General features: G+C 39.3%; 1 protein-coding gene across 2 annotated transcripts in view; it reads right to left on the bottom strand.

Annotated features, from left to right (window-relative positions):
• Positions 1-209: 209 nt before the first annotated feature.
• The window catches only part of SMAD2 (SMAD family member 2), a 49,702-nt gene continuing 37,989 nt past the window's right edge, over positions 210-11,922 (bottom strand). For both annotated transcript variants that reach the window (XM_084225835.1, XM_084225836.1), the window contains 6 exons: positions 11,264-11,338; positions 9,620-9,673; positions 8,336-8,548; positions 6,415-6,552; positions 6,118-6,262; positions 210-1,707 (listed from right to left, as the gene is read on the bottom strand). In XM_084225835.1, coding sequence (XP_084081961.1) covers positions 1,584-1,707; positions 6,118-6,262; positions 6,415-6,552; positions 8,336-8,548; positions 9,620-9,673; positions 11,264-11,338 — 749 coding nt within the window. In that variant the 3' untranslated portion in view covers positions 210-1,583. The remainder of the gene's footprint in view (positions 1,708-6,117; positions 6,263-6,414; positions 6,553-8,335; positions 8,549-9,619; positions 9,674-11,263; positions 11,339-11,922) is intronic.

Here is an 11,922-nt window from a genome sequence, read left to right as displayed (position 1 = left end):
GCTAAGTTATCACTAGCTGTACTTACAAAGTACAGAACTAGTGTAAATGATGAAACAATGGAAAAAAACATACAAAGGCAATCCTGCTACTGCCACAATAACAAAAGAATGACAGACAGCTAGATCACAAGATTGTTAGTAAGATGTGTATTTTTCAAGTCAGAATAACCCTTCTATACAGTTTCCCAACCCAGCCCCAACCCAGACTTATTTGTAGAATATATTTCAGAATATTTTTAACATGGTGCAGCTGTAGTGTCCAAGGGTTCACAATAACATGCACTGTCATGAAGAACCTGGAAGTCCTCCTTCGCTGGTCATACCTCAGCAACCACTATTCTAGAGGTTTTGCAGAAGCAACTACTTTTAATAACAAGGCCCATTATGACATAATGAATGCGTATGATCTGGTGTGTAAGTAAACTATAAAAGCGACTCAGATAAGAAATTTAAATTCTGTTACTGAAATATGTTAAGAAGCTGCATCTATTTAAAACCTAAACAAAGAGTCTAGCTTACCCCGGGAAATAATTTTTCAAGGTATACGGCTCCGAAAACTAAACCCCATTCTTTTTAGTGACATATGAAAAAATGAAAAAAATACAGATGAAAAGGGGTAAGACTTATAAAATGAAAAAAAAAAATACAGATGTAAGGGGTAAGCCAATAACCTTGTGCACTTAATCCAATATCCAAAGCCATGGTAAATTCTCAGTCCATGAGAAAAAAACCACTCATTTCAATGATCCAAGGTACAAAAAAGTCCCAAATTACACCACTGCCAGCAATACTGCTGGCAACAGATGCATCAACTCAAATGGGTATCAAAAAGTAGACTGCTAGTGTGATGGACACTCGGAATTTATAATATGAATTCATTTTAGGCCCCATTAAGTATATAAAGTGTCTTAAGACTTCACAGACAAATCTCAAGACATTTCTTTCCCTTCCAATGGAGGGACTTTCTCTTTAAGAACGCAGCAAAAAATTCAGCTTTTCTATAAGGAAATTCTTTTTATGTTTAGGACAACCTGAAAACCTGCTTATATTAAAAAAATATAAAAGAATATGGGAGCAAAGTCTTGGAATTTCATGAGATACTTGCCCCAATCAAAAAACCAAAATTACTATTCATGGGAACTAAAATGTAGAACAGCACAATACTGTGATATTTGAGATCATGATACATTATCTGTATATATACTTAGCTATTCATGTTATTGATAACCATTAGGACACTCAATTATATACCCAATAAAAAACACCATTAAAGAGTCTTTAGAACTGTCCCTTCTTTCTGAAGAAGGCTTTTCTATACACTAAATTTTCATCTAGTATCAGAGTATAGGAAACATAATCCACAAGGTGCTTTAACTGATGAGACCTCAAGTGCTGTTTTTTCTTTTTTCTTTTCTTTTCTTTTTTTTTTCCTTTTTCTTTTTTTTTTTTTTTCCTTTTTAAAAAACCTTTTTAGATAGTAAACAGTTCATTGGGACCACACACAAATACTACGACAGACGAGCTGTTATATTAAGTCTGTTGACTGGACTCGATTTTTAGCCCACTGGTGACAGAGGAGAGTTTTAGGACATGCTGGAGCAGCGAACTGAAGGGGAGCCCATCTGAGTCAATACTTTGTCCAGCCACTGTAGAGGCCCGTTCAGGTGAAGCTCAATCCAGCAAGGAGTGCTTGTTACCGTCTGCCGCCTAGAAAACAAAGAATAGGGAAAAGTCACTCTATGGGGTTGGTGTCACCAGGTTTTGGTAGCGGGGGAGGCTTCTGCCAGACGCTGTTACAAGCTTCCTTTGTGTCTGGCAGAGATACCCTTTGGTAGCTCTGAAGATGGACGTGCTGCTGGGCGAGGCTGAGCCAGTTAGGAATGCCTCCGAGATAACAGATTTAAGAAAAAAATGTGGTTGTTACCCAGTTTTAATTGTAACAGAAGAGTAGGGATGAGAACAAGCGAGAGGAACAACTCTGCAGACACCAAGGGCAGTGGAGAAGGAGGGGCAGGTGCCAGAGCTGAGATTCCCCTGCAGCCCATGGAGGGCACCAGGGTTGCAGAGATGCACCTGCAGCCCCTGGAGGAGCCCACACCAGAGCAGCAGATGCCTGAGAGAGGCTGTGAACCTATGGGAGGCATGTGGAGAGGGGAGCCCCTGCTGGAGCAGCCTGTCCTTGAAGGACTGCCCCCCATGGAAGTGTGATCCACGTTGCAGCAGTTAGTGGAGAATTACTGCCCAAGGGATGGACTCACGCTGGAGAAGTTCATGTAAAACTGTCTCCTGGGGGAAGGACCCCACACTGGAGCAGGGGAAGGATTCCAACTCCTCTTCCTGAGCAGTGGCAGGAACAACACCTGAAGAACTGTCAATGACACACATTCCTACCTCCCTTTGCAGCTGAGGGGAAGATAGAGCTGGCAAGGGGTGAAGGTGTTTTTGGTCTTATTTTACATCTCATTATCTTGCTCTGGTTGTGTTGGCAATAATTAATTCAACAACTGATCCAAGCCTGTTTTTCCCAAATGGTATTTGGTGAGGGTCTCTCCTGGTCCTTAGCTCTATTTTCTCTCCCCACTCCTCTTCTGTGGACAGGAGTGAGAGAGCTACTTTGGTGGCTGCCTAGATTCCAGCCAGAGTCAAACCACTACAGCCAGAAAGCAGGTTCAGCCACCACAAAATTCTACATCATTTGATTAAATATGTTTCCATCCATATCTAGTACACAGAGATAAAAATCTGTAACCATTACTGTAACTGTTACTAAACTTTTTCCAGAAAAAAAGGTCCCAGAACTCCAAAGCATTCACATATGTAAGACAAATCAATAATTATATGCTTGCCCATAATACATGAAGAATATCCCACCCTGGAGAATAATAACACAAGTATTTTGTACAAGTGCCACACCAAGAGCCTTACTTCTAAAAAGAAATTCAGAAGTGAAGGTTGTTCAACTGAGGCAGTGTTCACACCACAAACAACTGTGTGCAGCTGTATCTCAACCTTTCAAGGGTCTGCATGCATAACTGGATTTTGTAAACAACTGTTGAGAAATATGGAATAGAAACCCTTGGCTCTGCACTGTCAACGTGGTCAACAGCACAATGCTCAATGCTATGGTGATCATAAGCTCAGACTTTTTGGAGTAAACTACCTGATAAATGTAGAAGGAAATTGGTAGATGTTGTCAGAAACACTGCATCAAAACACAGTGTGTGGTTACATTCTGCTAACTGATGGTATCTCAAAGAAACACCAAACTTTATCTCTGATTTCCCATAATCTTACACTTCTACATGTTTTTTGTACTATAACATCCTCACAGAAACAACCGAAGTAGAAATTGGGTTTCCCTTGTCCTTTATACTAACTTGCCTATAATTTTCCATAATAGAAGCCCTTATTTAAACACTATATAGCAAATTTCAGTAAAGCTGAAGGACTGACAACCACAAAAGCTTCATTCTCTCTCCCATACACCTTTGTTTCACAAATCTATTATTCAAACATCTTCCTTCTCATCTCCAAAATAAAGAAACCAGTATTGGACAAAACAAAACTCTGCCTGAGAAATCCTATTTCATTGTACCCACTCTAGGCATGGGAGTTTTTCCTAACCAGATTGGCAAGACTATGGTTGCTAAGCCAGTTTTTCATAGTAATTCCAGCTACCCCAAGATTCAAAGGCAGCAGATTAGTCAGACACAAATGGAGCTCCTTCATTTTTATTGTCAGCACTGCAGTCCTTTGCTTTAAGGAAATCTGTTTATATAAACAGAGGAACTGAAAAGGCAGAAAGATTAAGGCATTGAAGATTGATTTTAAAAAGTTTCACATTTTCTAGGAGAAGAGACAGCAGCTGGGGTCTGTGCTCTTTCAGCACTCTACAAAACAGTTATCTTAGCCCCAAATGCCTATGCCAGAACAAAGTGATACAACAGAAAAACAAATCGAAACCACAGGAAATATAGTTCCATTTACTCTTGAATCCTCTCCCAGAGAAGGAATTTCATTATTCCACCACTGTCAACTCTCCTACAATGTGTTTCACACCACAATTCCTCAAAATTTTACAGCTGGTTCAGTTCAGCAATCCTCCCTTGGCACCACACTGGTAAAAGCTAGTAAAATAGTGACAGTCACTGAGCAACCATCTTAAAGCTAGAAACTCAACTTCTTCAACCCAAAGACTTCCAGTTCAAAGATCACAAATTACCTCTGATGAACTTTCTTTAGAAAATTATCCTGGACCTGGATAGTTCCTGTGCTAACATGAACATTTGACCGGTGATCTGAACTTCTACCATCCCCAATTTGTAAAAAAGCAAACATGTAACAAAGCAAAAAGCTTTGTAAAGGTATTGTGTCTACCAAGCCTATAAAACATATCACCTTGCTGTACCTGCACATTTATGCATATATACTCAAAATGCAAGTAATGCTTTGCCTTTGCCTAAGCCTGTTCTATGAGAAATGCTTTTTTCACATAATAATGAAGCACAGATGTTTTAACATCAGTGATGGGGCTTACAGTGTTTCCTGATCCATTTCAACAAGTCAAGCTACATTAATTTGAATCAAGGTTGTGTCACTGGAGCCACCTCTTCTTGCTCTAATCCCAGCTGCAGTATATTTACAAACTTTGTGTATCATTAATTTATTAGCATCATCTTAAAGAGAGGTGCAAAGAAATTAGTTCATCATGAGTCGTAACTAGTTTTTGTGCTGTTTGGCAGTACTATCACTGCAGCTTTTTCAATCCTATGGTCTCCAAAGTTTACAGACCAACCCCCAACATTCTCCCCACTCAGAAGTAACTTTAACAAAAGCCTCCCCACAGTTTTAAACCAGCACTTACACTCACTTCAAGATGCCTTTATATAATCTGACTGATTAAGCCTTTCTTCTGCTCAGATTTGAATGTTGTATTTAATTATGCCTAAGTGTATACATGCTCCTTCAGAGCCAAATCCAATAGCCCTTTAAACCTGAGCCAGATTTTTTTCCTGTGTACCTCTTCCTAACAAAGAGGTACCAATTTATTCCATTACTCAAATTTCTCATTTCATCTCATTAGACTACTACAAAATTGGCTTCATTTAGCTGAGAAACCTCCCCCACATACTGACACTGCTATTTACATGTATGTATTTCAAGAGCAGATAAAGGAATCAACGCAAGTGGAGCCTACACACCATTATTCAACTCTAGAAAAAATATGGCTTTAAAAAAAATCATTATGTATTGCATTAGGGTATTGACATGTCAGACTTCACTCTTTCAGTGCACAATTTCTAGAAAGGTTGAAGAGATTTGTTTAAAACCACAGGTCTAGTTCTCCAGAATAATGAAATCTTTAGAACTTCTCAGTTAGAAGTCAATTCCTTTTCTTCTTGTATTTCCATACTGCATTAAAAACAGGAACTGTCCTCAACTACCACTTTTCATTTGCGCTAATAGAGAACACAACTGGAATTTATTCAAAAGCAGACAGAAGGCTATTTCTTTCCACTCAAAGAACTGTTTTTAGAAGTTTTACTACATAAACACAGTCATCTTACTCCTGCAAAGCTTTTTCCACTGCAAGTTCCAAAATACTTGCCATCCCTTAGATGCATGCTCTCCAGCTATTCCATTCTGCAAGAGGCACTGCAAGTCTCTGCATTGGGCACCACCAACCCCATCCTGCACCACAGCCTGAGGAACTCATGCTACATGCAGAGCAGGACAGAGACCAGAATGACTGCAAGTCTAACACACAGCAAATAATCTCACAGCATAAACTGTGGAACTTTGAGATGATGGCGCAGATTTCACCATAACATGCAAGCCAGCAGGGCTGAGCAAGGGAACGGAACTTTGACAACATTCCTTGCTCAACAGTTGGCTTCAATGCAACACTAAAATCAGTTTATGGACTTTGTAACTTAGCAGTTCCATAGCTGAGGGGGAAAAAAAAAGAAAATATGGGTTCAATTTGCAGACAGCATATCCACAATAGCAGCAAGAAGGGTGTATGAATGGCTTTCAAGCCAGACAGAAATGGTATACTAGTGAAAGAACAAAAACTATTAATTCTAAATTTAAGAACAAAGGAGGTTCTTTTCTTACCTGTATTCAGCCCCCCATCCTTTAACAAAGCTCATTCTTATGGTACACATTCTAGTAAGCTGATAAACTGCTTCAAAGCCCTGATTCACAGATTGAGCCAGAAGAGCAGCAAATTCTTGGTTATTAAAGATTTTTAGATTGCATCCTATAAAGAGTCAAAAAGGTACAGTCAGTGAATACACTTACATTTGCTACACAGAAGCCTGAATCTATGAAGAAATTATAAAAAAGGAAAATGTCATTCAGTGAACACCTCCACTGGGTATTTTCATTCAAGACCTTTGATAGGCCACTAACCTGGAGGAATTTTGCACACAGTTGCAGGATGCCAGCCGTATCTTTGATTACAGTTGGGGCTCTGAACGAAGATTGCGCTATCACTCAGGCACTCAGCAAAAACCTCTCCACCAATGTAATACAGACGCACTCCCCTGCCTGTAGTAAAATCCAAAGGAACTCTAGTTATGGTATGACACAAGCAGATTAGGGAACAAGGGGGTTTATTTTTCAGAGAAAGGCACGGTTTTTCTTTACAACACAAACAGAAATCAATTACCTACACGACCTCACTGCTGTGCTGACAGCTTAGCAGGAGCAGAACACAATCAAATTGCATTTTTCTCCCACGAATGCAAAATATATGAAGGAAAAGCAGAATAATTTTTGGTCAAAAGTTGGCTCAATTTTTGGTGAAAATTTTGGCTCAAAAGAGCCTTTTCCAGCCGTATAATGGCTTGTAACCAAATCCAAGCTCAGAAGCAGTGTTCATAAAAACAGAATTAAAAATTGTGCTAATATTAAAGCATTGTATGTGAAATAGCACAGGCCACTATGGTCAAAAGGGAAAACATAAGATCACCACTGCAACACTCTCTGCTTACATACACCCACACTATTTCACAACCCACTGCATACCCCTGTGCTGCTTTAACAAAAACAATATGACTTCATTTAGCCCTATTACCAAAAAAAAAAAAAAACTGTGAAGAAAAAAAATCTCAATTTTCCACCTCTATATTGTTATTTTGTTCTGTCTCTAAGTGGAAAACAAATCTGAATGGTTTATTTCTAGCAGAAAGTAAATAATGTGCAAATGATCTCCCAGAGAGAACTATTTATAATTAACAGATACTTTAGAGGCCATAATTTCCATTCGCCTTTTTTGTTAAAACAATTTTTCAAACAAAATGTGAGCTCCCTCTATTAAAGAGTAAGGGCTCATGAGATTTTTGCTTTTCCTCATCATTGATCATTTTGACCAGTCAGCACAGGCACAGCCTGGGTTTCTGCACATTTAAAATTTTATTAGACAAGCATCTGAATTTGGCATTTGGACTTGGCATAAAAGGAGTCAGTTCTACAGAAGAGGTTCAAATTTTACTGCAAGTAAAAATAACAACCAAAAAAATCTTGTAAATGTTGCTAATGAAAGTATCCAGAAAAAAAAAAAGAAAGAATGAAGGTAGTTTAGTGAAGAACCCGAAGTCAAGACACTGCATTGTGGAAAACAACATTCTTGACTAACCATTACAAAGAAAACCTTAATCATGTCAAAACAATGGGTTCTCAATAGCAGCTTTTCCCATTCCAGAAAAGAATCCAGAATTTCATTTTATCAGTGTCAATTCTGCATTTTATAAACTACAGTAAACTAAGCAACATGGGAATATTTTGTAATTAAAGCTTAAATTTCAATTACAAGCAATTCTGAATACAAATGCGGCCCAGGGCAGAGCGGTCCATTGAGGATGCTGGTAGCCACAAATCTGCGCCCTGGGATGCTTTGGTGCACCATCATTTTCCAGAAGGCACTAACAGCAATGTGAGCTACAGGAGTGCCACACAGTAGAATGGCTTCCTCCTGTGCTGCCCTGAGCGTGACAGCTGTGTGACTGCAGCTGCCACCAGCTATGGGGCTACAGAGGGAAGAAAGGCAGCCCCTTTCAGCTTCAGACATCACTGCATCTCTTCCCAGTTCAAACTGGCTTCAGCAGCAGAAGCCGCTACATTTCTCCGTAATTTCAGAAGCAGTGACTGTGTCTTTCCCCTTCTGTTCTCAGCCAGAGAGACCAAACTATCCTTGACAAGCCCTGAGAGATACAGCTGATGGCTGGCTGCACAAGGGTGAAAGGAACCCAACACACATCCTACCTGGGTCATTCCAGATAATTTAACCAACAAAATGAAATTAAATAGTTAAAAGGTCAGAGATCTTTACCTATATGTCGCCTTGTCATTTCCACTGTAGCATTTCTGTTTACATTGGAAAGCAGACCTAGACAAAATCGCTCTGAATTTGATGGATCTGTAAAGCCATCTACAGTCAGGGAAGGCTGAGACGCATGGAAGGTTTCTCCCACTCTTTGATTCAACTCATAATATGCTATTGAACACCAAAACGCAGGCTCCGAGTAAGTAACTGGTTGCAAGTCTAAAAAAAAATTTTAAAAACCAAACTTAACACAGATTTTGAGGCTGAAAGTAGACCGATCTACCCTGCTATTTGTCTCTCCCAGAAATGACAGCAGTAGTCTCCTCAAACTACTCAAACTATATTTTGCTTGCTGTCCTTTTTACCTACTTCAGTAAATAGAATGGAATTCAATCTTCCACACAAGGGAAGGAGGAGGGGAAGAAGGGATGATCTAATCTGACCACAGCTCATTTAGTTCAGTACTTGCATTTTGCTCGGCAAAATGATTAAGCTAATGGTGCTCTGAGCGCCAGACGTTGAGACATTCCTGTTGCCTTTTCTGTAGCTTGCAAACATTTTGGCAGCATTAAAGAAAAGATTAAACTATCAAATACTGAACAACAAAAAGGAAAAAAAAATAATATGAAAATCATGTTCTTTTGTATTACACTGTCTCTTTAGATAAAGGTAGTTCTAAGCTACTTTATTGTCCCCTACTAGAGACTCTTCCCTGTGTATCTTCAGTTTTTTTTCTTCACTCCTTCCCCTTTTTACCTACCCTAATTACTTACTCAGCGTTCTGCACTTTCCTGTCACATCCTGTCACCATGCCTTAAACAAACCCATGGCAATCTGATCTTCCTGCGGCACTTACACAGACACATAGCAATAGCACTGGATCAAAGCAGGTGGGCTACTACTGTGGGAGCAACCACTGTGCTGTGGTTACAGGTGAAACAGGACATGAGAAGAGCAGCAGAACACACACACAAGGGAGACAGCAAGTCTGGGCAGCATTACGGAGAGGCAAACATCCTTTTAAACTATTCATTTCATAAATGCTATTCCTGCACACATAAAGATACCACTCCTTCTCTTTGCTACAAGCTCAACAGGTACAGAAATAGAGTAATTCTCAACAAGTGATTAACCCAGCCCCATTATGCTTAACATCAGGAAGCCAACACAACAGTGACCTCTTAATATAGCTCTTAATTTCTTACAGCACATTTTCACTTTTAAAGTAATTACATATATAATGAAGAGTCACTACACATGGAGAAATAATTGTAAGTATTTCCAGCTTACCCAGGCTATGATTAACTGGAGAGAGAGTACTAGGAGACAGCTCTGCTGGAGATCCTGTTGAAGCAAAACAGACAGGTATCAGAGCAAATGGTTTTTGTTATTTCAGATCAGCAGGCATAACCATTATCTACATCAGGTTTTCACTGAAGTTTTTCAGAATAAGAAACCTCAGTTTTCTGGAATATCATACACTTACTCTGAATTAGGATTTCACTCAATCTTCCAGACTTCTGGGTACCCACCCCTCCTTGTAAAGACTCTATTAACTTAGCATTGGCAGAACTCTGCTGCTTTGTGCACGCTCTCAACATTATCTATGCCCTTCTCCAGTGAGAAGGTAGTGACTTCCCAAATTCAGTAAAAAAACAGGTAAGAAAGAGTCGATGAGACAAGCAAGACATTGCCTCTCTGTTCTCAAAGGAAAAGGTTTATCTTGAAAAAGACTTTCCAGTATTTGAAGGGAGCCTTCAAGAAAGTTGGAAATGGACTGTTTACAAGAGCAGGTAGTGACAGGACGAGAGGGAAAGGCTTCAAACTGAAAGAGGAGAGATTTAGATTAGATATTGGGAAAAAAAAATCTTTATGCTGAGGATGGTGAGGCCCTGGCACAGGTTTCCCAGAGAAGCTGTGACCGCCCCATACCTGGAAGTGTCCAAGGCCAGGCTGGACAGGGCTGGGAGCAACATGGGGTAGTGGAAGGTGTCCCTGGTGGAAAGAGACGGTCTCTAAGGTCCCTTTTATCCCAAACCATTCTATAATTTATGATTCTATGATCGCTAGAAAAGAGCAAGCTAGATTTCCTCATTTGAGGAAATAATTCTTTCGCAGCAGGAGGAATTTAAATGCTCGTAAAAACATGAACTCTCCAACACAATTTGCACACAAGGTGGCAAAATACAGAAAGGCTTTCACAGAAACATTCCTACAGTGACTGCTGATGTCAGGCTGTTTTAATTAAGGTATTTATTGTCACATAGTGGGAAAATATTGCAGTTCTTACAGAAACTGGTGCAGCGGATTCCAACTTACTGAAAATGGTTGCTAACATTAGCTAACCAAGCACACTCAAGTCTGCCAACACACAGCAGGAGGTTCTAACCCAGCACATTAACTGTGCTTTGTCCAAGTCTAAGGTCAACCACATTATCTAGAAACTCTTACATACAAAGGCACAAATGCCGTTACTCTTGCCACAGAACTTTCCACACAAGAACTAATTTGAAACATGGCAGAAATGGTAAGTTTGTCAGAGTTAGAGACAGGTTCTCAGAATGCAGACTGTCTGTACCTTGTTTAGGCCAACAGACATTGTGCTTCAATGAACCTGTTTGCTGGGGAATGGTTGAAACCAATTAGCTATTAAAATCTATTTTAAGGGTTTCTGGTCAAGTCTTAATTAGACTTGTATGCTTTGGTTACAGAACAAATGTAATGTACTTAATATGTCACATAATGTTTTAGAAGCATTTCCCTGGCAAAAAACTGCTTTGTTCATTAAAGACTGAAAAGTGGTATTTTAGGCATAAAACACCAGGCTTTACAGAGGAAAACTGCAATCATCTTTTGGCCTGAATTCATGCTCCTATGCAGAGGGATCACAGCCAGTAATACAAAGCCTTGAAAGCGATGAAAAATAAATGTTACCTGTATCCATGCTTTGGTTCAGCTGCTGGTCACTTGTTTCTCCATCTTCACTGATATATCCTGGAGGAGGTGTTTCTTATAAAAAAAAAAGAAAATCCACCAATTTGTAAAATGACTAGACAAACTATTGTAAGATCTAAGTCTTGTGCATTTTGTCATGACATCTTCATGAGCTCTGTTACACCTACCTGAACACTGAATCGGAATGTCATTTTGCTGTCCCTTTTTCCTTACAGTAGGACTTGAAACATGTTACCTGCCTTATTGGTATGTAAAATGTCTCCTTTTGTATGTCAGTCAGTTGCTGAAATTTGTTATATAAATACCAAAATCCTTGTTTGTTCCATTTAAGACAAGATGCTGTCACTACAACGAGTAACAATTTTGCAATTGTGATCAACAGCTTTCATATTTAGTAGAATTACAAATGAAAAAAACCATCTGGTGATTTCCACAAAAAATAATGTGAGCTGTCTTTATGTAGGATAACCATCAGATCAGATACCCTCCCACACCTTACTGAAGTTGTTAGATTTAAAGGTTGTTTTTCAGTTCAGTCCCCAAATACATATTTCTTGCATACACAACAGCTGATTTGACTCATTTATAACTATATTAACTTAGAGCACTGCACAAGTTCTGTTATTGTTACCACTAAT

Source organism: Fringilla coelebs, assembly GCF_963513975.1.
Source record: "Fringilla coelebs genome assembly, chromosome: Z".
In the NCBI taxonomy this organism is placed as follows: domain Eukaryota; kingdom Metazoa; phylum Chordata; class Aves; order Passeriformes; family Fringillidae; genus Fringilla; species Fringilla coelebs.
This window is presented reverse-complemented; position numbering and strand designations above follow the sequence as displayed.